The following is a 26,914-nucleotide window of genomic DNA, read 5'->3' as shown; positions in this document are numbered from 1 at the left end:
GAAAACAATCCTCTGTTGTGTGTATCAGAGCTCAGAAGGGCCCAGACATTGGGGAGGCTGAGATATAAGGACATTAGAGCGTGCTGTCTCTGATGAAAGCACGGATTTAAACTTCTGCAGTTTGTTTTACTGCTGCTGCAGAGCTCTAAGTGTTTCTGGCTCGACATCTAAAAGGAAAAGAAATGAATCTCAAATCAGCCTTTAAATTCACATGTTGTGTTGATCACCACTTTCTACTACAGCAATTTTTAATACAAATTTTGTGTGTAAACTTGGCTTCTTTAATGGTTAATAAATAATATATAGATCAGTAATAAACCATCAATAAGAACAAATATAAAAAATGCAATTGTAAATGTTGATAACTATCAATAAACCCGTAATAAGTTGTTAATTAATAGATTTTGGTTGAGATTCTCAACCTTGTTCTTATTTATTAGAAAGGCAAGAAATAAGTAATTTAATATTTAAAAAAAACATCTAAATTTGGTAATAATTTGAACATTTCAGGTCAACATTTGCACACACACACACAACTTTATAGAATATTTAGTCTCGAATATATAATAATTTCATATTTAAAACATATTTAAATTAGGAATAATATTGATTTATTTTTTTATCTAATTAAAAAAATCCTAACTAATACCTTTTCACTAAATAATTTACATAATAATTATTATGACTCTTATAATTATTTGACAGCTTATAGACGGTGGAACTTTAAATATAAACTGGTATTAGTGAGTCTCTGGAGCTTCTCGGGGCCTGCGGGGAGAAACATGGTGTGAAGGAGCATTAATGGACTCGTGAGTCGTGACCTCTGCATGGAAGCAATTTGGGGAAAGAGTTGAAAGTGTCGTAAAAGACAAATTAATCCTCGACGGAAACGAGATACATCCTTTAAAAACAACCATTTGCAGCGCTTTGGCCCATCGGTCACTCTTTAGTCCAACCAGAGGGACATTAGAGCTGCACACAGACGGACTAATACACCACAATCACACATTTACTGCTGAGAGAAATTCCCACAAGTCTGTGTGTTAACGACAGAAATAAGTGAGTCCATTGCGTCTAAACTTTACATCTTAAACCTCTTTGATTCGCTCCAATCAGGCGAAACCAACAGAAATATGAAATGCGTGTTCTGCAGAAAATATCTATTTATTTTTGCTGTTTTTTTGTTTAATAGTCTGTTTTGTGTCACGCGTCTGTTGTTCGTTATACGTTAGTTACTTTCGTTTTCAATTAGAGGTGATCGTAACCAGCACGAGCGTTTAATTTAGCGTAACACTGGAAAACAAAGAAATAAAAGAAAGAGGAGGAAAATCAAAACAGGATGCTATAGGGTATTATTATTATCATAATACCATTATTATTATGATTGTTATGATTATTGTAAATAGTACCTATCGTTGTTATTATTATTATTGGGTGGGTGAAATAAACTCATTTCCCTTGTTAATCTACTATTTCATGTATTATTATTCTCATCATTATTCTTATTAGTAGTAGTTTTATTGTGTGGGAAAAATAAGCAAATCTCTCTTGTTAATCTACTATTTTATTTCGTATTATTATTATTGGTAGTAGGAGGCCTAGTAGATATCTGGCTAATTTGGTCGGATTTTAATGACGCTTCATTCATCATTTATTATTTAAATAATTTATTTACCTGAGTTTCCGTCCTCAGGTAGTTTCTGTGATTCTGTGAGTATTTTGTCCATGTCTGACTTTACTTCATATTTTTGGCCTTAAAGGCCTTTTTTTGTTTTTACTCGTTGTCTCACTCTTCATCATCCTCATCCTCTTCCTCATCATCCTCACTACCAGCAGAACAGCAGAGAGCTCGTACTCAACCATCACTGTCATGAATAAATGAAGCGGTGACATGAGAGAGAGGAAACCCCGAAGAGAACTCCATTAGGCGGATTGATATTACATCGAAAGACAATAAATTGATCCGATTAATAAACGCTTGAACACGTGTGTAAATCGTCAATACTTTAAATAACAAAGTGATCAAAATACTTAGTTTGTTTGTTTCGATGTGTAGTGAGACGCTTTCCACAACCTCCGACCTGTTGCCTTCATTTGTCTGATGAACTTCTGTCCCACATAGAAAATTCTGATTAACACATTTTATGAAAGATAATTTGCATCCAGTCATTGTTCAGGAAAATATAACGACACCAGAGGAGCTTGAATTATCCCTCGCTTTGCCAAATGAATGCAATCTAAGATGCAGAAGTCTAATTTAATGTGACACTTTTCTTTTATAATTAGTTTTTTGGTTGCCTGGTCTTATTTGTTTTTTCTCAGTGTTTTCTCTTGTTTCTGTCTTTTCCTCTTCACCACACAGCCGCGCTGTTTGCACAAACGACGCCTCTGCTTTTCTCAGTCAGACACACACACAAGGTGACAACAGACAGTCTCAACCAAATCATACAAATCATACAAATCATACAAATCATAGAAAAACCGCTTCCCCGCTGCAGGCACGTGACATTACCAAAGCTGAGTCAAAGATGTGCTCGTGACAGTGAATAGAAACAGTTCACAAAAGAACGTTTGTTTCTTTTATTGTTTTTTACGTAAATGTATGTAAATGTTTAGCATCTCTCTCTCTCTTTATACTTCCTTGATGTAAATTCAGGCCTAAAATAACAAACTTTTGTCATTTATCAATGTTTCTTTTTTTTTGTTGTTGCTTGATCCAAGCCAGATCTCTAAATTATTCTGCTGACTTGCTTTAATTTTTAAATGAGTTGTGTGTCAGAGTTCTGCTTCAAATCACTAAAGGGTCACTTTCTATAAATCGGTCCGCTCCCTGGATGTGAAATAAATAAAAGCGTGTTATTCTTTTCTTTCTTTGGGGGGGGGGTAGTAAGGTGGTGATCGGTCACAGCACACACACACACACACACACACACACTCACACACACACCACTTACCTGTGACACAATGTGTTCCCAATAACTGTAACTGCATTACTCTCCAATCACAATCACGTTTGACACAAAGCTTTGGGGCCAAAAATAAATTAAAAAACCCACATCAATGATTCAGCCCTCTGAATTTTTATAATTCAGGGATCAATATTTCATTCTTCTTCGCGGCATTGTGGAGCGTTTTCACGCTTGTTCTGGCTCCTAGACTCCCACTTTCCACCCAAACAAATGCATGAAACAGATAAAGGGAAGCAGCCCGTGTGAGCCTGTGTGAGTCTGTGTGAGGGATGCAGCGGAGGAGCTCTGCAGGCTGACGATTCCCTGCCGGGCTTCAATAATTCACAGCCTCCGCTGCAGCCCGGATGTGGTTGCATGACGAGATGAAGCAAAATGCACACGAAGAGACCATTTCTCTGAATAAATACAGTGCGATGATGTTCACAACACGCTCGTGGTCTGCTGTTCACTTCCTCTGCAGCATCAATACAGCATTTAAGTTGTCAAACTTCTCCTCCTGATCTCAGAGAAATAGTTTAAAATATTTAAACACCGAGGGGAAATGACGAGTCTCTCATTTACTTTGCGGTATTTTGTCTGTGAAATTTTGTGCACGTAGAGTGATTAAATATTGACGCAAAAAATACTGGATTCGCTGGATTTAGGCAGAAATGAATTAAGAATGAACTACAAGCATGATACTCCAGATTTAAAGGGAGCTTGTAGAGCAACAACAAAACGAAATGTTTACGTGAATCCACCTCAAGTTCCCAACAGTCCAATTGATTTAAAGACACTTGCTTAAATACAGATGCCGCAGGTCACATGACCTTGGAGCTGAATATCCCCAAAACAACCCGCAGACACTTTGGGTTTAACAGCCTGCATGGTGAGAAATAAAGCTTTAAATTGGGCTGTAGCGCTCTTTATGTCCAACCTAACGATGAAATCAAAATAACTGCAAGAGGCTCGTGAATGCCACCGAGCAGCCTCGCGACAACCTGCTAAGATAAAACCACAAACTGTTCCTTTTTTATGATTTTAGAAATTGTTTAATACGCTCTTTCTCTTATATTCATCATCGCCGTTAGGCCTGCATTTATTCCGGTGTAAAGCAAAATACATGCCAACAGTCTCACCCCGCGCGCGCGCACAGTCGTCACCGTTATTATCATATTAAATAATATTGACGAATGAGCAGCGAGCAGCGGACTGGCTCTCCGCCACCGGCTGGTTCCACTTAATTCTCGCGTCGCATCTGCATCGGAGCTGCCAGGTGTCTGATACCCGGGCTGCGTTAAAGGAGGTGAGTTCACTGTGTTTCATAGTTTATTACTGATGTTTTACTGTAAATGAGAGGTGGTGAAGAGTGTTTCTCCCTAATGCAGAGACTAAACTGGTGAGTTCAGTCACTAAAGGTTTGGATTTATAGTGTTTTTTCAGTCATTTTGCTTTGATTTTAATAATATGTACAAAATTCTACCTGCTGTTGATCAACACTCCAAAAACCAGGCCTCTGAATCGCAGCTCGAGTCTATTTCCTGGAAAGCTGTATACGCGCACGACTGGCGATGCACGCACGCCAGACCCTCTAAACACCCAGAGGCCCCGGATCAGTAACCCCCCCCTCCTCTATCTCACTGGTACCCCGTCGCGTGGGCTCCTCTCCTCTCACACCAACGCAACGCTCCGTGAAATGTGCAGCCAGCGGGGCTTTCACGCACAGCCAGAGTTGCAGTTTTGTTCCTCAATTCGGTTGCGCATGTTCTCGTTTAAAGACATTTGTGTATGTGTGTGCGCATGAAAGAACTCCCTTGTCGCAGTTTATATACCGTGAGGCCGCAGAGACAGTGGTGCATGCAAATACGAGGAGCCTCGGTGACTCAGCTGAGTCGAACGGAAATCACAAACAGAGTTCGAGTTGCAGATAATTAAAGTCAAAATATTTACTGCGTTAATACGCGCAATACAATATACTCACGTGCACGTATTTCTGTTAAAATAATACACATTTCTGACCACTCCATTTTTAAACAAATAATGATGCAGCAAATCACCACTTATTACAAAAAACACTTTTTTTTTTTCCCCACAAACATTTTTTTTCATTAATGAAATAATATTTATGGAACTGTTCCATAAATATTATTTTGCATTTAGAAATCACTCCATATCATTTGACCCTCGCCGACTTCCTTATGTATGAGACACTACATGGACACCTGTCAATCACAGGTCAAGGCTACATCTTCAGTCAGTGTGTGTGTGTGTGTGTGTTTGTGTGTTTCATATAAGCAGTGGCTGATCGTTAGAAATGAGGCTGTGTCCATTTGTATCCAAATGTGCGCGCGCACACCTGACACACATTGTGTATGTGAACACGAAGTATTTCTCTGTATTTTCAGTAAAACACACACAAAACAGATATATACACACACACACACACACACATTGTGAATTATGCGCCACAGACAATGCGCGTGCGTTTTGCGCAACAACACGACGTTGACCCGGTCAGCTGTGCGCGCTCGTGTGAGTGCTGTTGCGTTCACTGCTGCTGAACGAGACGAAGCAGGAGGCGTTCACTGACCATCCAGTGTGTCTGCGAGTCGCTTTAACTTTTGTTGTCATAACTTTTTTTTGGGGGGCGACTTTTATACGCGCTTGCGCACGGTTTATCATTGACAGGAACCCTGAAGGCATCTGTAATAACAGCAGAGAATGAGGGAAGGAACTTATTATTAGGCTACTTATTAACATGTATCAGCGCGTGGACTTCACCTCGGGCGGCATTATCTGCGGGATGATACATGTGTGAAAGTGTTAGAGGGGAGCTGATAAGTTCCTGCTGCGTGAAGCACAAATCTTCTTTCTCCGCAGGAAAAAAAGATAAGTAACAACATGAGCTCTATCTTTGTCAAGGTCTCTCTGATAGGCAGACACTATGAGGAGATTTCAGAAAGGATTTAGAGAAGTATTGCGCAACTGTTTGTGTTGAATGGAGAGAACGTGGAGTCAAAAGAGACATTATTTAAGCGTCCAAAAAGAAGGATCCCCGCGCGGGTGCGTTTTGACGGACACTTCTTTATCTCATTATGCGTCCTGTATGAGCGAGATCCGGCCCACAAAATGCTTTCATGGGTCACATTCGTTTTTTTGACGCCTCCTCTTATCCCTTCCCTCCCCTTCCCTCTCTCTCTCTTTGTCTCTCCTCCCTTCTCTCCTCCCTCTATCAGTCAGTGCGCCCGTTGGCACAGGAACGATTGAAAGTGACACGCTGATTAGAAACCCGCTCTGTTTGCGCCGATAAATCCCGCTACTGCTGTAAAAGTCTGACTCCGGTGTTTTGCTTTTTCGGTCAGGTCCGTGTTGTGCGTTTTGTCTCCCGGGTTGTCTTGTTTCTGTTTCACCGGCTGCGTTTTTTGTTGTTGTTGTTGCGCTGTTTGCTTTTCTTCCGAGGATGAAGCCATGAGTTCAGAGGAGGAACGACTTGTGCCACAGAGACGCGTTTTGACAAAAGCGTGAAACTAAAGGACGGGGAGCACGAAAAGTGCATCGAAAATATCAAGTTTGTGCGCGCGCTCCGGACGACAGACGACAAAGTCTCTCTTCTTCGCCTCTCCTTCCATCCTCCGTGCTATCGTCCCCCCACCTTCCTTCCTTCCTTCCTTCCTTCCCTTCCACCCTCGTCCCCCACCACACTGTCACCAGTAAGTGACTTCTTGCGGATCTCTGGTCCGGTTCTCTCGTCCGAGTCCAGATTTCAGCAGCGTGATCCGCCGTGTGTAGGAGCCGAACCACAGCCCAGCCCTGGATTCAATACTCCTGCTCAATGGACAGAGCCTCCTCAGCGGCCAGCAGCGCTACAGACACGCCGTAAACAGTGAGTAGTTCTGCAGCTCCATCTGCTCACCGCCAACGATTTAAAACTGCCCGTGAATTACGATATGAATTCTATAAAAACAACCAAATAGATTAAGCATTGATCAACTAACAGAGAACTGTCCCTTTAATTAATAACTATACCTGATTTATTAAAATAATAATAATAATTGAATAGTATTAAGTGCTTTTATTGGATATTATTAGTGTGATAATAACATAGCATCCACCCATCTATTTTAATATTACAATAATAATAGTTATTATTTTAAAAGGGAGTTAGTCATATTCTATAAGTTTTTACACATTGAGTCATGTTTACTTATTGCATTTGCATATGTATGATCAATTTCAGTTTCTTGGCAATGAAATAAAACGTATTTCCTTCACTATTAATATTATTTGTACAAAATATCAGTTGTGTTTAGTATTTTAAATATTCTAAATATGCACAAGTTGTAGATACCTCAATAAAATCCCATATAAATTATTAAAGGACTCAACCAGTTTATGAATATTGGGAGTTAAATATTTAAGGAGATGTTTTGCTCCTTTTTTTAAATAGCTATTTTGGAAGCTTGGCAGTGAATGTTTTGATTTAAAACTTTTATTTATATATATATATAGCTGTGTGTGTGTGTGTGTGTGTGTGTGTGTGTGTGTGTGTGTGTGTGTGTGTGTGTGTGTGTGTTTGATAAGGCGAAAATTAATCGTTCCAGAAAAAACAAGAAAATGTCCCAACATCACTTCGTGACTTTTTAACTTTTAAGTAAAATAATGAATTACTGTGAGAGGTGTTACTTGTGTTACTGGTTAACACGCGTGCACAGTTTAAATAACAGCATCAGTTTTTTATTATTATTTTAGTTTGTGTTCCACCGCTTCAAACTGCCGGTAAACGGGACAGGTGATGAATAAAACATACCGAGGGAGACCGAGACGTGTCGAACACGCTGCGGCTGTTTCTTCGGCAGCTACACGGGCCTTTTAACCTCTGCAACACATGGGACAGTAAACACTCCGCCACCTCGGAGCAAGCGCACCTCCAGAGGGAGTGGAGGAAAGAAAGAAAAGGGGTCACCATGAAACATGAACATCACAAAGCTCATGGACTGAAGCGGAAGTTTGGGCCTCCGGTCTTCTCTGAAACTGAAGCCAAATGCGGTGAAATGAGAAACAGTCGTTCTGCAGAGCGTCACGTCAGGAGCAATACTTTGTCCCGCACTAAACGCGGAGGCATCGAACACGCGGCATCGTGCAGGCCTGCATTCAATGATTCATTGTGAATACGAGCAGGACAGACGAAAAAGTACATTTTCCTTCTAATTGTTTGACTCTCATTCCTGTATTTCCTCTTCACACTGACAGCAGCGGCTATTTGCAGACCCAAACTCTCCGACCTTTAAAAGAAAACAGCAGGCTGACTCTTCTTCTCCAAAAATAACACAAAATACCACCAGGAAGACAAACAGCGCCAATGTTTTCTCATCAAATCCAATGCGTGAAAAGTCAACTTCTGTTCACACAAACGCATCTATTCACCTGAGCAGGTGAAGTGCGGACGGAGAATTTGTATAATCTGGATTATTACGCACGTCAGTCATTTGAAATATTCCCGATACACCACATGAAACCGTTTCTCGATAATCACATTAGACTAATAATAGAAAAAAATACGCGAGTTATTATTTTTTTTGAGCCAACCGCGAGGAGAAACGGATTCGTTTCAGCTGCTCTGATGGGAGACTTTCTGGCCTGTCTGGTTAACGTTTGCTCACATGTTTGCGCAGACTCCGGAGTGAAGAGGAAGAGAGGGGGGGGGGTTAAAGAGTTTGCGTATAAAAAAGAAATAGTGGGAAAGTCATATTTTCTTTGGCTCTCACTGAGCTGCAGAGGATTCATATTGTGCGAAGCTTTGAGCCTTTTTGTTTCTTTTCATTCTGCCGCAAAGATGCGCCAATTATTTATGGTCTGCAATTTCATGCTTATAAGGAAGACTTTTCTTTAGCGTCACTTTGCAGTTTTTTTTTGAGTAGCTGAAATATTATTTTTTTCAATTATTTTTCTAAATTCTTAAAGCTAAATGCTACTTGGTGTTCTGATAATCATACAAAAACAGAGATTAACAAGTCACAATTAAATTATCACCAATAAATAATGAATCTCAAATTTAAATCCACAGCTTTTGAGTATTTCAGTAACCCCCCCCCCCCCCCCCCTCCCTTCTTCCTGTGTGAAACCGGCTATCTGTTCACACGTAATATGGGTGTGTCCGCGCTATTAAACTGAGGAGATTAGAGAGCGGAGGAGCTCAGTGGGAGCTAATGATGCTCCTCTGATGCTGTGGGCGTCACTCACTGATCTCTAATGTCCCCCATTCAGCCTGCTGGTATCTCCTCTTCTTCATGATAAAATAAAGTCTTCTTTTTTTATTCTTAGAGTGTGACTGTGAAACCTCTGAGACCTGGGCTCTCTGCTATTCCCACTCTGGTGAGGCTGTGGTGGATGGGTTTGGCAGTCGTGTGTGTGTGTGTGTGTGTGTGTGTGTGTGTGTGTGTGTGTGTGTAAAGTGAGCGTTTTCTTTGAGCAGCATCGTCGCTGTAAATGTCTGACGATATAACAGGAACACGTCATGATGCAATGCAACTTCAAAAGCGTCACAAAAGTTGCACTGGACTGCATCATGTTGTGACGCTATTATATTGTCCACACACACACACACTCCTGTGCCGTATACATGCACATGTGTTTGCTCTGCACACTCTTATTGGTCCCTGCTGTGTGTCTGTATTCTGAGTCAGTGTGTGGTCCCTGGAAGTGTTAAAGCAGAGAGGCTGTGTAGCGTGCTGGCTGTGGTTTGTGTGGCTTAGTGTGTGTGTGTGTGTGTGTGTATGTATGGATGAGTGTGTTTTAAGCATGCATCCTCTAGCTGGAAGGGCGAGGCTATAAATGCTCGCTGTTAACTCTTCATCCCGTATTATCAAATGAGATGTTTACGAGGGAGCCAAACATGTTCGCCAGAAGGCCTTCGTCTCGCCTCCTCACCCTGCTTATTTTCCTCTGTGTGTGTGTGTGTCTGTGTGTGTGTTTGAGCCCGAGGACCCTCTCCACAAGCTACAAAATAGTTGTGACTGACAGTGTGTGTGCCATAAAGGTCTGTCTTCCCCTCACACCAACTCTCCCCACATCACAGCAACACATCTGATGGCCATAAACGGCAAATTCCACAATAATGCAACCTTCCCAAACAGCAATCATTTCTCATAAACAGCCACATAAAAAACTCTTGTGTTGTTCCCCTTTTTCTTTTCAGACGTTTAAAAACAGATTCTTCTTTTTTTGTGCTTCCTCCAGCAGCTCTGTCTCCTAAAAATGAAGTTCCCATTCAACTTAACTGCGTTGTGAATCACGTTTCAAGGGAAACGTGATTTGTCGTGGATTACGTCGAAGTGGTGCTCGGGTCAAAAAACACGGGGCCGCTGTTCTTGTCCTGATGGAACCTTTCGTTGCCTTAACTAAGTACTTTTGTTGCATTTCTTGCTTTGTTTTAATTCATTTTAAGCCAAACCGTGAGTTTGTTTTTTTTACCAAACTTAAGTCGTTTTGTTGCGTAAACCTAACCAAGCAGTTTTGTGGCGTTTATTTTTAGTTTGCTTTGATACAATTTGAGAAAACACGTTTCTCTCAAAACGTAATTGAGAGTTCAGTTTAATAGTTTGCGAACATAATTGTGCAGGACACCAGGTTGCCTCCTGACTGGTCTTTCTGTCCCCTCCCTGTGCATACATGTATGCGTATTCAGTTTGACTGCAGGGCTTTTAATATCGCTCCCCCTCCCCCTCCTCCTCCTCCTCCACCTCCTCTTTTATCTGCGCTGCAGAGCCAAGCATTAACCAATAGCTTGATAACCCTGCTATAAAAGTGCATCATCGTACAGGAAGAACGTCCGTGTGGATATTGTCCTACAGAGGTCATGCCTCTCCCCCGTTCTCTCTCTCCCCGGCTATCAGAGCTAATAATGCCCTCATAGGTCTCTCTCTCTCTTTCTCTCTTTCTCTCTCTCGCTCCGTCTGCTTTGCATGTCGGAGGCTCAACCCTTCATTAACGTAACGGTAAAAGAGATACCAGGCGATGCAGCTCTGCAGAGTGAGAGGTTAGTTGTATTTCTTTCTGACACTTTGAGAGACGTTACTTTCATACATGTACACGTTGAACATCTTATCCTGCTGTTTGGCTGATTGCCTTCACTCCTCACACACAATTATCCCTCCTGTACTCTCGTCTCAGAGCGTAAGTGTGTGAGTCGCTGCTCTCTGTTTCCTGCACACTTATCACAATGTGGGATTACAGTAAAGTGTGTGTGTGAGTGTGTGTGTGTGTGTGTAAAAAAGGGAGCACTTTTCTTTGCTTTACCTGTTGTTCCCCCTGAATCTTTATTTTTCGTAAACGTCTTGCTTCATTGGAGGCCGAACATTAAACACAGCTGGACTTGTTTTTCCAAACCTAAATCTAGATGTTGCAAAAACAAAATAAGAGCGATGGAGAAAAAAAAATTATCAATTTAGAGATTTTGCCTCTATTTTGCTCCCATAACATTTCAAATTTCACACTATAGTGGAAAGAAAACATCCAAAATACACATTCAGGTGTTTATTTAACTACTTTGTCTATTTGTGTCTGTAGATTTCTGCTAAATTCACCAAAAGTTACCATTAAATAATGCCTCATTTGCAAATTCAGAAAACGTGTAATACAAAAAATAATTGTCTTAATGTCAGTGATCAACTGGGGAAGTTTCATGGTGATATCTGTCTGTCATCTTTTTTACCCTATTCACCTAGTCTTCAACATGAATGTAATTTAACTAAACATCTTTTCAAAGGACGTTTGTTCTCAGACTTTGATCCAGAAATCTCCACTTCAGTAGCTCTTACATACACCAAAATGTCCAGTTCTATATATATATATTCTATATTCTGAAGGTTTCTACAGAGGGGTTTGTTCATATATCATTCATAGCCTGAGTTATAGAACATTTTATTACTAAAAACATGGATTTTGACAGTATTTTCGGATTTATGGAGCGATACAAAGAGATATCCAAAATCCCCTCTGTAAAAACCTTTGACTCTAATACGTCAACAACATGAAACAAGAACTTTGAGGCTGGCTTTATCCAATGTTTAGATTTTTGTTTTGGAAATTTGAATAAGAAAATGCCTCATTTGCACATTTAAACATAACATTCCAGAAAACTTGTAACAAAACAATTGCCTTAATGTAATGAATCAATGGTAAAGTTTCATGGTGGTATCTATAAGTGAAACCTTTCCACCTGTAGTGTCTCCCTTTAAACGACTTTAATGAGCTTAAGAACAGCAGCTTTCATTACACCGCGCGTCTCTCACATGAATGGGACGACCAATCAGTGTCTGTCAGCCGTCTGATTTGTGCGTTTAGACTGGCTTTGAATTACACGTTGGCCTCTGTTTGTGTGTGTTTACGTCTTTGAGCCGGACCAGTTGTTTAGAGGTGTGTTTGTTGTCGTGTCCCGCTCTTCCATTTCTTTGGGCGTGTCTGCATTTTCTTTTGCTCTGCAATCTTGTCTTTGGCCCTCTGGCTGTGTATTTGTTATGTCTACAGCGTGTAATAATGAGGAACTCGATAGTGGCTTATCATCAAAAAACACAGAGGCCGTCCCAGTATCGGGAGCAATGCGGGACAAACGGAGCAGAGTTTGGGTTTTTTATTTCTTCACGTCTGACCGTCTCAGAGCAGCAGATACAGCAGATTATTTTCTACTTATTTTTTTTATTGATTAACAGGTTTTAAAAGAAAAGTGTGACAGTTTACCAGAGAAGCAATAAATTGGGAAACGTGTCATGAATCCTCTTCTTATCAAAATGACATTACATGTGTTACCTGTCTCCATAGCAGATGCAACAGCAACTCTTATCGCATCTTTATTAACTGCTCCAAGTATCGCAGGCCTTATCAAACAATGCACCTCAGATGGATTTCGGATGAACAGGACAACCATCTCAGGCTTTTGAAGGCTGATAAGATTCAACAGAACGCCGACGCTATTGTGAGGTTACTGCTCAACACGCCGTAATAATTACATAAAATAGATTTGCATTTATCAGTCTGAGACTGTGGATGTGAAACATTATCAGCTAAATGTACTTAAAGTATCAAAAGTAAAAGTACACTCATTCACCAGAAAGTTTGCCAGTGTCTGTTATCTCATAGAGCTGCAGTTAACAATTACTTTCATTATCGATTAATCTGCCAAATATATTTTCTTCATGGATTGAGTGATCAATCGACAGATGTTCAGTTCACTTTCACAGAAGACGAGGAAAAGCGGAAGGTCTTCACGATGAAGAAGCTGGAACAAACAAACAAATATTTGATGTGTTTGCTTGAGAAATGACTTAAATGATGAATCGATTATCGAAACGTTTGCAGATGACTTTTAATTAACTGACTGTTTTCAGCTCTAATTATGAGACATCGTTGCATTTCGTTGGCGGTTGAGCTAGTTTTACTGTGATACAACAAAGTTTAATTACTACATGCTTTTAGGACATTCCACATGTCATGATAAGGCATTTTAGGCTTTTCGCCGTTTTAAGCCAGGTTGTTACCGTTGAATGTCCACAGTTAGGTTTTTTGAAAAACATCATGGTTAGTACATAAACTAAGTAAAACGTAAACAAAGTCACATAAATAGAGGAAACACGTCACATACATCTGTAACGTAACTTTTAAATAACTCAACTACACTTTGAGACACGAACACCTGTCTCCTGGTTTAAAGTCCTGTGTTTGTTTGTCTCCCTCACTTCTTTACACGACATCACTATCTGTGAGCGAAGGATGGACTACGCGGAGTAAGACGACTCGCAAAAAGACAGAATGGGCTTCACACAACACCGCCAACGCACAAGCAGCACATCCATTAATAAATAACGTTATAATACCTGCTATGGGATGGCACCACGTGGGCGAGAGATTAGATGATGCTGGGAAACTGAGTTTCTGTTATAAAGTGTGTGTGTGTGTGTGTGTGTGTCCCAGGTCAGATGGTGAGATGTCGGTGAGGTGTTGATAGGGATCGTCAGCAGCGGGTTAGGACCTGCCTCTGATAAAGGCAGATTCTCTGGAGCATTACTTTTAAATAAGAAATGAATTATCACTTCCTCTTGAAGTTTTACAAGGCAGGTAAAGTTCCACTTCTCGTCCCGCTGAAGAGCAGCGCAGCCAGTGAATTCCCGTCAATGTTGTGTTTTATATCCAGTTGTTCTTTATTGTAGCTGCGACTTTGTCGGTGGTTGGATTTATTTGCAAAAGCCTCCCTTTGTGAATTATAGATCCCACTGTACTCCATTGAAACCCATTGCTTTCCACTCAACGCTTTGAACTTGTTTTCTTCTCTTTTTATTATTATTAAACTCTGCCACTTACATTGTTTTGGCCTCTTTGCCTCCCGTACCTTTTAATCACGCCAAAGCTAATGTTTTTAATTATTATACATTTTGAAGTGTTCTTTCAGTCTGTGGTGGTGGTGTTGTTGTGAAAGAGTCGGTACAGAAGGTAGAGACGGAGAGACCACACAAAACGTTGTCTTTTGTTCAGAGTTACGACAGCTGGAGCAGTAAAAGCTGCAGAAATATTAAAAAAGCGAGAGAGGGAGGGAGGGAGGGAGTTTCAGTTTCTAATCAAGCGCTGTGGAAAATGCCACACTCAAACAATAACCATGGATTCTCCCTCATTTGTTCTGCTGGATTGCTGGCCAATGTCACTCAGTACAGAGACCCTCTGTGTTTTTTCCACTCCCAAATCTGCTCACTAACTTGATTTCCATACTTTCTCTCTTCACCATTTTATTACATTTTTTTCCACGGACAGTTTTCTAATCTCTCTCTCTCTCTCTCTCTCTCTCTCTCTCTCTCTCTCTCTCTCTCCACTGAGGGTCACACATGCTGGCAGATATTGTCCAGGGGCTCGTATGTAAATAAAAGCCGGCTGCTCTTTCACACGCTGGCATGTGTCCCCCGTCTGGCCTGGCAGCTTTTCTAATGGCATTACCCCGTATCAGACGTTTGGCTGACGCTCCCTTATCAGGGGACACCGAAGTTCACGCGCCCACTGGATGTGTAGATGTTTATATACTCGTAGATATTAAACACAAACACACACTGTCACTGTGTAGTTTACACTCCCAACAAACGCTGATAACCGACTCTCTCTCCATCGTCTTCTTCTGTCGCTATTTGTCTGTTTCAATTATTTAATTAAATCTTACACACCTGCCACTTAAAGGAAGTTATTCCTTTATTTTCTTACCTTCAACAAATTCCATGAAAAGACCAAAACATCAATGTCTTCGTCCAACTCTGAATATTTAACTTTCATGTCTGTAGCACTTCGCTTCAAGCTCATATGTTACTGATTAAAAAAATGTGTCGCTAAAAATAGGGCAAGTTTTGTCCTAAAACATCATTATTTTTTAGCAAACATTACTCAAACAGGAGGAAATATTTAATTTGTTGGGGACTATTCATTGTTTTTGGTATTTTCATGGGATTTGTTGACAATAATAATAGTTTAAAAAAGAATATCAACAACTTTAATAGTTGAATTCTTTTCACTTTTAACAATTCCGACCCTAAATCAAGTTCCCTTAAATGTTTTCCAGACTCGTTCTCTCTGGCTGGAGCTCCTCTGGGGATCTGGAGGAGGATGGAGCGAGGAGGGGAGAGTCCCATCACCCAGGACAGTCCCGAGCGGAGGGGGGGCAGCCCGGACCCCAGCGGCCTCCCGCCGCCAGGGAAGAAAGGCCGGCTGGAGCTCAACGGGAGCCCCACTGGGCCACGCATACGCCACAACGGAGCCCCGCTGAGGCCCCTCGGAGGTAAGCAACATGTTTGTAAAGAGAGGCTTTGTTGGTGTTTATTCACTATATGAAGAGATTAATTTCAAAGCCACTAACTCCATATTAGTGGGCTTCAATCCACCTGTAAAGAGACAGAAACGTCAGATCAGTGGAGCGATGAGGAGACCGTAACCTTCCTCACATTGAGCCGCGTCCTGTAGCCGAGAGTGGAGTTTGGCTCGGTGTTTCTGGACTGTTAATCTATAAGCCTGGGGGGAACTGTATAATACAGGCTCACCAAATAAAGCAGATTGCTCCATATAAACAAGATTTATTCAACTCACTCTGGTTTATCGATTCCTGCATTCACTGTGAAAGTTGTTTCTTGTTTGTGTGTGCGTGTGTGCGTGTGTGTGTGCACTTATCCCCCTATCTGGGTGTTTGTGTTGCTGTATGTTTGCAGAAATGTCTCTCGACATTTTCCTTAAATTTAGATAGAAATCATTTCTACACTGTTTGACAGAATCATAAATATATTCTGTTCTTGTTCCAACACGCTATTTACGTCAATTATTTTTATTTTACACTGACTGAAACATTCAATCAAAGATGCAATGATCTTAAGGCTGCACCATCCCATCAAACGGAAATATTCTAGAATATGAAAGAGACATTTCTGTGGGTTTGAACAGCGCTTGGCTGCACATTATGAGTTTGTAAAGACGGACCCGTCTGTAGTAAAAGAGGTTAACAAATCAGCGTGGAGCTCAGATTTGACTGCAGCAAGAGGAGAAGAAGAGGAAGAGGAAGAAGAAGCAATGTGTTGAAGTGAGAGAGTGAACGTTTAAACGTAAAGAAGAAAACATTTCTGTGTGAGGCACTGAGGGACTGAGGGAGAGGAAGGAGGAAGGGGTTTCCTGCGCTGAGCGGATGGTTGGCCTGTAATAATGACGGGTTGTCTTTGAAGACAGGAAACTCGACGTGTCTCCTCCAAACCACACTGCTGCCATGAGGAGGGGGCCACACACACACACACACACACACACACACACACACACACACACACCATATGTCCACACTTACAAACGTCTACGCTGGGACACTCACACCAACAAAAGCTGCCAAAACACACACTAACACTCCGCACACACACGCACACACACACACACACATCTTATTTTAATATCCCAGTTCACTCATCCCCATACATATTAGAGGGATTAGAGGTTTTGAGGCAACATCGCATCATCCAAACCAGATCACACAGAGTCAGCGGGCAAATCACAGGACACTGGATATGAGAGAAGACAGACTGAGGTGGAGACGAAGTGTCGAGCGAGATAGGGCCAGAGAGGGGGAGAGAGAGGGGAGCGCTGGTCGGAGGGAGCTGCTCCGTGTTGACAGTTATATTTCCCTGTTGGGGGAAATTCACTTACTTGAATTGGCACAGTGCTCCAGTGTGTAATTCACTCCATGAGAGCCTGGAGGACTGGGAGCAGAGTGATTAATGAGGAGGAAATAGAAATATAGGAATTGACTGATTAAAACAACGGGATGGATCGGGGGTAAGAACGAGGGGAGGGGGGGGGCGATACAACATGCACCTCCATGAAGGAGCATGTGTGTGTGTGCGTGTGCGTGCTCGGTATTGTGTGGTATCCATGCGGTTAAACACATTGCCATGCCCTGTATTATTAGTGCTGGGACGCTGCCTAATGCTCTCACTCCATCATTTCTTCAGAGAGCTTTTAATTAATTAGTTGACAGGTGGCCCGAAACCAAAAGCCTTTTAGGAAAAAGGGTTCATATTGAAGGGGAAGGATTGATATTAGTGCAGGGAGCCAAAAGGACACGGATGCTGGGAATCGGCTACTTAATGTACTTCAAATACTGACGAGAAGGAAGAGCGCGTGCTTGTCTCGATTTTTAAATGTTCAGCGTCTCTATTTTTAGTGAAGTAGATGATAATAAATACAGTAAATAGTCAACAATGCAAGTCAAGGTGTCTTGATATGATGTTTTACAAGCATTCATAACCGACTGTGAAGACGGAAGTTTATTTTGAAAAGACTGTGCATGTAACGAGAGGACATTGACACGTGTTGCGGTCTTTTGTAGGAAAACGCACGAAAAATGAGGAGTTACTAGAACACCGCCAGAAACACATGGATGTGTGTGTTAGTTTGTGGTCAATGGCCACCTGTTTCAAAGAGATAGGGGGCAGCATTTCACCTGCAGTACTGGCTCCATATAATCTAAAATTCAGTCATCAGTTATTGAAAAAATAAAGCCAACCAGCAGCTAACAGCAGGCCAAGAATACGCTAAATTCAACCAAACTACTGAAACTCTGAGAGCCGGTCAAAATAACCCGATCTTAAAATCGTAATGTGTGGCGTCGGCCTGTAGTGTGTTTACTGTGACACTAACCAGAGGCTCTACGGTAACTTTACATCCTGGAAGTTTATTTATTGACTTGGGTCCAAGCTGGCAGAGACGAGGGAATGACTCGTGGTTTTGTTGCGTCCTTGCTCAAAAAAACTGAAGTTCCCTCCTCATACGCTGGGACACATTTTAAAGTTTGCATATTTCCATAAGTTGTCACCTTCTCTGACAGAAAAACGTGGCTGAATAAATGTTTGAAATAAAAATCCGCCATTGGTGTAGTTCTCCATACATTGATTCAAGATGAAGATTCAGCTTCACACATAGTGACTGTTGTCCGTTAGAAGAAGCGTCACGCCATCAACGTGTCCTAAAACCTGGTGGGCAGAGAAGGTTGTTGAGTCTGTCATTGGTTTATTTACATTCGTTTTTTTTGCCTAAACCACATCAAACTTTAGTGATTTTTTTAAAATCGGTGCTGGAAAGAAATATCGTCTTGACGAGACGAGCTCTTCACTTATCTGAGTTGTTCTGAGCGACAACGACCCGTTTTGTCATTTAGGTCAGAGGACTGCATGCAGAGTCACATTTCTGCCGAATAATTAATATAAATATTCAAAAGTTTTCACCTGAACTTGTGTTTCTGCGGTTTTTAAGAATCATGCAAATACTGTGAAAATGTGTCAAGGCGTGTGCGTGCACGGTGGGAGAGCTTCATGCAAACTGTCTTCTTGAGAATCTGGTTTGGTTTTCACGGGACTCAATTTGCATCTGTGAGGAAGCCTCACGGTATCATGTCAATTCATATACCTCCGCACAAACATCTATAACTGCAATAACATTCATATTTAGCACCGCTGTTGCTTTAAATTGTTGTTGAATCGTTATTTGAACCTGTTATTAATACTCTAATGAAAGTAGCAGTTGGTGTGAGTGCAGGTCTTTTGTATAATTTTGCATATCTGTTAGGGGAGCCATTATTATGACGGCCTATCTAAATGTCCTGCAGACAGTGAACAGCACTGTTCCAGTCGATTTAGCCCTGGTTGGTTGCAGCGTATTGAGAACTTCAGGTGTTGCATTATTCAACAGTGTAAAACCGAAAGGAGGAAGGGATTACAAGCTGGACCCGCGACAAATGCGATCCACATGTCTGCTGTCTAAGCAGGATGAACTGTGTTGTGATCCCGGACAATAAAAGCCAGACATTATAAAGAATCTTCTTGTTTCTGCAGGTCTGATGATTCCGGTCTTCTGCGTGGTGGAGCAGTTGGATGGAGGGATTCAGACGGACGGATGTGAGGGAAGGGAGGAGCATGCGGAGTTTGTGCTGGTCAGGAAGGATATTCTCTTCTCTCAGCTGGTGGAGACGGCTCTGCTGGCCCTCGGCTACTCCCACAGCTCGGCGGCTCAAGCCCATGGTCAGTCACCACCACACCAGCGCTGTCATACCTGTGCGTTCTTTACATATTCTGAAAGAAACTTCAAATTCAGGTTTTCAAAATAAGGTTCGAGCCATTTTGTAAGCCAAAGCCTTCGGTGCCAGAAATTATAATTAAGATTCAAACAATCTTTCAAAACAACACCATGCTAATGCTGCTACTACTACACTCTCACCACCAACTGATAAAAGACTGCAAAGAAAGCACAAACTGTATCTGTGAGTCAACATTGCACAGTGTCTGAAGGGGACAGAGATCATGGACTAAATTTGTGAGTATGATTTGAAGTTTTGAACTCAATAGGATTCGTATCCCTAAACTCTAGCGAGCTACAGGTCATGCTTGGCTCATAATCTGTAAAGGTGCATTGACCTCAGGATTGTGCGTCCATTCTTTATGCATAAACATCTGTCCCTGCATCCTTAAAGGCACAGTTAAATAAATACATTTTGGGAAATTGTGCTGTGTGCTTGCATGTGTAGAAGTTTGATGAGAAGATTTATACCACTCTCATGTTTGTACACTAAATACAAAGCTATAGCCAGCAGCCGGTTAGCTTAGCTTAGCATAAAGACTGGATACGGGAGGAAACGGCTAGCCTGACTCTGTCACAAAATCTGTTTAGCAGTTCATCTAACGCTCATTAATTAACGCGATATATATCACCTTTGTTTCAGTTACTGCTCGTTACAAACAGAGATATAAGGTGATGATTTGTGAGCGTTTAGATGAGCTGGTAGGCAGATTTTGGTACCTTCGGAGAGAGCAAGGCTAGCTGTTTTCCCCCCTGCTTCCAGTCATGATGCTAAGCTAAGCTAGCCGGCTTCACATTTACCTTACAGACATGAGAGTGGTGTTGATGTTCTCATTTAACTCTCAGTATTATATCAGACGTTGCCTCTAAATCTGTTCTTGCACTCTCTTAACTTGCAGGAACGACTACCTCTAGAATTAGTTTTTGTGTTTGATCGTTAGCTTTGTCATGCACAGTTAAAAAGAACATCAAGGAGTCACAGGATTTATATCAATTGTGGTCCTTGGAAAAAAACATAAATAGACAGAAAATATTCACATTGAGTATTAACAGGCATTATTCTGACAACAGGCTATGTTGTACTAAAACTGGTCCTTAACTGACCTGCATACAGCCCTGCCGTCTTCCTATACAACTTGTCTTTACAGGGACACTAAAGCAGTGTTTCACTTTTACCTTAAACGTGTTTGTAGTCTGTTCAATGCTATTAGGAAGCTAAATCCAAACACGAGTATCTGCAAGAACTTCTTACCAGCGTCAAGACTTGCTCCACTGGTGTTTTGCATGTGAGCCTCTCTGACCTGCAGAACAAGTTTAATTTAAGGGCCATGTGCTGAAATTAAAAAGAAAGACAATAGGGGAAGAACCCGATAGCTAGGCTGGAGGAAAAAACATGGATGACTAACATAACAACTTTTTCAGCTTGGCAGAGAAATACAGAATAACTATACTGTAATTGAAACAGCTAAATATCTGAGGTCAAGCTGCCTCTTTTTGTTAGTTTGAAGAGCATCAGGACCATTATTAATAGCCACGATTTTCCAACCTCCAAGTGTCTCTCCCTGTGTAAACCACGGTGCCACTGACTCAGAATTAAATACCGTGCAGCTTAGGGGTCAAGACGAGAATGGTCCTTGAGAGGAGACTCTGCCTCTAATCAGCGGCCTGAGAAGAAAACTGGATGTGAGGTCGTCTATTTAGAGCCGCCGCTGTAACGTTACGCTCGGCAATAAGCGCAAGAATGTTTCAAAAACACAACTAAGACACAGACAGAGCCTGTTAAAGTCATTAAAGACACAACAAAGAGCTGGACAGGAATGTCTCCGCAAGACAAATATACATTGTGTGTGTGTGTGTGTGTGTGTGTGTGTGTGTGTGTGTGTGTGTGTGTGTGTGTGTGTACAGTATGTGAGCATGTTTATGAAGCGGAGTAAAAGAAAGACTCTGTAATTCATTGTTGCACACATGGTAGTCATCTGCAACAGGACAGTGACATTTACTGCTGTCTTTTCTCAAGTATGCAGAAAATGCCATCTGGGGAAGTTGCCTCACATCGATATATAAAAATGGTAACAACAGTGCGACAGTGAGCAACAAGCGCTATTGCAATAAGCTGCAAATGGTGGGAGATCCCCATCTGTTTGACATCTCGCTCCAGTGTTTGTGTGTGTGTGTGTGTGTGTGTGTGTGTGCGTCATCTTCACCAGAACTCGTTCGAATTAAGTCTGCAGACCCATGAGAGTGCAGACATGTTTCTAATGTGTAGGAGGTTGTGTGTGTGTGTGTGTGTGTGTGTGTGTGTGTGTGTGTGTGTGTGTGTAAGTGTGTTCTCCCCCTTCTCGTAACCGCACCGCTGCAGGTAATCCCTTTACTGCCTCAAAGCAAACAGCTCCTATCAGGCCTGCAGCAGCCCACCTGAAACAGGCCGTGTACTCTCGACCTTAGTTAGAGACTGGAGGTCTGGCTCGAGATATGCTGAACTTAAACCTGAAGTCTGACACAGGTTACTCAGATTCATTGAATTTACTTAACCCTCTGAACCACAAGCGTTTTCAGGGAGTCTGTGTAACACAGTTACAATGCCATAAATCAAAAAAGAGAAGGAAACACAAGTTGAATTTCTTTGATCATTTCTTTTACAAAAATTGTCAAACAGTGTAATCTGTATATCCAACATTGTTCCAGGTGCCCTCAGTCGAAGTTTCACGTGGCTGTTTGTCTCATTCAAATCAATCATGGCTTCTTAGTTGCGCTGAGAAACACAGAATTTAATGCTTTTTACAGTATCTGGTTACTTGGAACGGTTTATTCGGGGTGAGATTTTAAATATATAGAATACAATGTTTTTGATGAAATATCACAATTTTAAGCTTGATTTCGGTTTCTTTTTTGATGGAAGCATTTGTCGCACATGATGTGTTCATTGACCGTCGGTAAGACGAACAATTTATGTTCATGACAGTTTTTACAGCTTCTGGCTATGATGAACCGTGTAGTTTTGGCGATTGTTTAAAGAAAACGTGCTTTTCCATTCCGCTAAACTATTACCATCATTTTCTCTCCTTCTCTCTGTAATAGTTTAGCTTGTTAGCGTCGTTTTCTTTTCATCGCTCCAGTAGTTTAGCCGCTTAAAGAGTAACTGAAAACACGGCTGAAAAGCAGTGTTTGCCTGTTGCACCTCTAACTACACCCAACTGTGATGTCGCAGTGTACTGACACACCCTGGAGTACATATGCACATCACTGCAGCAAGATGAGACGTGAAACCACTGGATGTCAGCTGACACATTTAGGGGATGTTAAGTTACTCTTTAAAAAGTTCAGCTTTGCTTCGTCACTGAATGCAAATGTGCACACTATTACTGGCCCTTCCAGTGTAACCATAAACTATAATCTTGTCCGCTGGTCATGTTGCAGATTCATTTTTGTCAAAGTCAGAACTGCAGTTGACAGCCTGTTAAAGCGAGACAAATAAACAACACACAGATGCACATTATCCCGGAGTGATGGCCGCACATTACCCACTAAATTGTGCAGCGAGTGTTTGTTACGGTTTGCAGATGAATGCCATTAGTAGCACGTTTAGCCTCAGTGTCTTTGCCAAGTATCAGGGGAGGTCTCTCCCTCTGTCTGTCTCATCAGGGTGTATGGAAAACAGAGAGCCACATTGGTCCCCTGTCCACATCAATGCACCACACCAGGGGCTTCAAAGCCGAGACCGAAAACGCTACATCACAGCTCGGCACAAACAAAACTCGAGGTTGACTCGAGTATTGTTCACAGTGTGCACAAAACACACACACACACACACGTAAGCTGTATTCAACCAATACAAGGATGCAAACAAAAAGTTCACATACTGTGTGGATAACCGTGTATTCACGCAGTATCACAGCCAAAACACACATGCACTTCCTCCCCCAACTTCTCTCAAATGAATACTTTTTGTTTTTTAAAACAAGCGTTTATGTTAAATGAATAATTTCTGGCCTAAATTATACATTTTTTCCCCTGCGGTCCACGACCAAAATTACACAGAGTTCCATCTATTTTCTCCCTGTTTGAATTGTGTCCTGCATTCTTGAGTCCCAGCGGTGTATTTAAAGTCCCCGCCGAGGACCACGGCCTTTCTTTAATTAGCTTAGCCCAGTAATTAACTGGGAGATATTGTTTATTTCAATTATAAGGGTCTGAAGGCTTTTATAGAACGGATGGGAGCAGACCTGTACTTTAGGGCTTCAGCCAATGAACAGTTAACAGTGGTCAGTTAGAGAGACGGAGCATTGTTGCAGTGCCACGTCCAACAGGCCACAAAGGGTCACGGCTGCAGATCATGTCAGCAATTCACCGGACATTTGAGTTCAGACCTCTCTACGTTCCAGTTTGGATTCTAGCAGCGTGCTGTTACATTTGACTTAAACGGTAGTCTCATTTAGACAAGGCATACTTTCCTTTTGTATTTATTAATATTTAATACATTTAGAAATCAGGAATTGCCTATTATTAAGAACATCTTTTGTGTTTCCAGGTTTGGCTGGTGTGTATCCTTTTCATGCATAAGCTGTTTTTGTTCACTTTAGGTCCGTTTTTAGTTCATCTTAAAGGATGATTATCAAAACATGGATGTTGTTTCACCAGGTTCATTTAGTTTGCTGAAGAAACGCGGGGCTAAAAACACAAGCTGTCCGATGACCATGAAGGCTTTTAAAGGGGTACTCCAGGAATGTAGTAATGGTGAAAATCAACGCTGCAGCGGTCGGGATATCCTGACTTTAATCCCGTAGTATAGGTTAAGTTCCCAATTCGGCCCCGGCATTTTTGGCACCACAATAAGTCAGACACCACCAACCAGTACACATTCCTTGCGGTCCCCTTAAATGCCGCCAAACCTACTTCCCCCAAACCAAAGTTGAGCAGTACGTGCCTGTAACTGAGTAGATGTAGATGTTGAAGCTACTTGAGCCCCTGCAGCAAACATTTTGGCACATTTGGCGGCATGCACCTCTAGATTTTTTTCATTTTTTTTTGGCCCACAACATCTCCGCAACCCCCTTTGCACTTCGGTTTATCCAATTTAAGGCCTTGATCCATCCACAGATTTTTGGCTCTGCCCCAGCATCTGACATGAGGAACGGAGGGGGAGGGGTGGTGCCTAGTATTATCCTTCTTTCCACCAATATTAGCGCGTATATGCAGGTTTTATAAAGACGAGAAATCCTGCTAAAAATAGGCGGAAGACCCCTTTCCCATTGCCAGTAGGCGAGTATGCTTTTTGTTTTGTTTACCTCTTCTTTTTTTTGTGTAACTTATTCAGTCTCTCTTTCAAACTCTCAAAGCAGAGTTGGTGATTGATGGAACAGTGGAAATAACAACGACGGTTATGATTGGAGCTTTATTTTGTTCCTGTTGAAGTGTTTATTTACGACGATCAGTGAGGTAAAATAACTGGTCCGACTGGAGTCTGTTGGCTTTGATGAGGAGAGCAAATTTATTCTATGTTTTTTCACGTTGGAATAATTATTCAAATCTCAGTTTATTTTATTTCTTATATATTCACTTCAAGGCGTGTCACATAGAATCAGGCCAGAAAAGGGATGAAAATTTGAGTTGTTTGTGTTTTTTATCACTGACGATTGTCGCCGTCGCTGGAGTCGATAAACACCAGTGACTACTGCGGAGTCATGTGTCCCGGTATTAAATGCAGATTGTAACCGTTCCCGTTGAAGACTAAATCCAGATGTTTGTGGGTGTTAGTCGGTATTTTTTGGCCAGTGAGAAAGAGGAATAAGAGGTGTGATTGGGCCAGCCCAGGATGAGTAAAGAAAACATACCAAGCTGCTTTCACCGAGTCTTTTCTTTTTAAATAAAAAATGATTAATTGAATTATATTGGCCCCATATTGTGTCCAAGGTGCGTTGGCAAATGGAGAGACGATATTCTCATATCACCCAAACGCTCCATTATCCTCATCCACCACAGATCACCCTCATGGATCGACATCGATGCCAACTCGTAGTAGTCGTAGAGCAATGAAGGATTAATACCAGCAAAAGGGGTGTGTTCCCTTTCGTCAAGTGTTTTTAGATCGTCTGTTGGCTTTTTGTTTCATTTTTTTACAACCTGTTTGATAATCTGTTGTTTTCTTGCATCAGACTTTGTTGTAGTGATGTCTCTGTGTTCCCAGATCTCAGCAACGGGACACAAGTTCCCTATTTTAAAACAAACACAGTACAGCTATAAACGGTACAAACAAAGTAATGTATCAACAGTTATCCTACTAACATAATCCATCACGTCTGAACTTGTTCAGTTAATGAATGGATGCTCTGCTGCCTCTAAAAGAAAGAGTGAGCTAAAAAGCCAAATGTGAGGATAAAAACATGGCAACTCAGAATGTGTTCTTATTTATGGCTTATACTTACCTTCCTTAAAATGACTTATAAAACATTATTATAGACAACCCCTTCAGTATGCCTTATTAGAAAGTAGCAGACATGTTTTAAGTGTTTTGGATCAAGTTGCACCATAATGAGCCTAACACTTTCCACCTTGTGCACTTTATTTTACAGATGAGCATTTTTTAGAAGCGTTTTCAGCGGAGAGGAGCACGCCCCTAAAATATAAGCATGACAGATTTTTATAAGGAGTTGAGTCAGGTGTATAGGGTTTCCCTCGGCTTGTGTCAGGGGTGGAAGCTGGAACCAGTTTGGAATAAAGCCCTGCATGCGTCTGCAGCGACCATTAAGACTTACTCCAGCATGGGACAATAGGATGTGTGTGTGGGCATGTGTGTGTGTGTGTGTGTTCACATGCAGGCATCCATGCGTGCAAGGCCTGCGCGAGTGTCGATGAGAGGAGTCGGGAGACATCAGTGTGTGTTTGTGTACGGCTTTGCGTTTGTGCGGATGGGCTCACTCAGACATGAGCCAAGCCACCAGCCGGCCACATAAAAGCATGTCTCTGGGAGGTGGAATTTTAATGTGGAAATGGGAACAATGATTTCTACTTTTAAATGTGGACAAGAAGCAGAGCCCATTGAACATCAGACCAAAAAAAAAAAAAAAAAATGATGGATCAATTATTAATGCATTTACCATCACACTGGGAGCGTGTGTGTGTGTTGTGCGTGCTTGCATGCGAGCGGATACATGTACATGTCCACTTCTCTCTGTGCTGTCATGTGTCTTCTGTGAGTTTGTGTTTGCCTGCTTATTCACGCGTTTGCTTCCACCCAACTTGGCATTAGCGAAATTGTTATGGCTTATTTTCAGATGCTGAAGATGAAGACGGTCTCTTTGTGTGTGTGTGTGTGTGTGTGTGTGTGTGTGTGTGTGTGTGTGTGT

General features: G+C 41.6%; 1 protein-coding gene across 4 annotated transcripts in view; it reads left to right on the top strand.

Moving 5' to 3' along the window:
• Window positions 1-26,914, top strand: part of satb2 (SATB homeobox 2) — a 52,337-nt gene that overhangs the window by 1,266 nt on the left and 24,157 nt on the right. For 3 of the 4 annotated variants that reach the window (XM_031873316.1, XM_031873314.1, XM_031873313.1), the window contains exons 2-3: window positions 15,535-15,750; window positions 19,331-19,516. In XM_031873316.1, coding sequence (XP_031729176.1) covers window positions 15,535-15,750; window positions 19,331-19,516 — 402 coding nt within the window. Of the gene's footprint in view, window positions 1-5,768; window positions 6,832-15,534; window positions 15,751-19,330; window positions 19,517-26,914 lie in introns of those variants that run through there. The other variant, XM_031873315.1, reaches the window with a different exon arrangement.

This window comes from Anarrhichthys ocellatus, unplaced genomic scaffold (genome assembly GCF_004355925.1).
Source record: "Anarrhichthys ocellatus isolate YVR2014 unplaced genomic scaffold, GSC_Weel_1.0 scaffold71, whole genome shotgun sequence".
Lineage (NCBI taxonomy): Eukaryota > Metazoa > Chordata > Actinopteri > Perciformes > Anarhichadidae > Anarrhichthys > Anarrhichthys ocellatus.
This window is presented reverse-complemented; position numbering and strand designations above follow the sequence as displayed.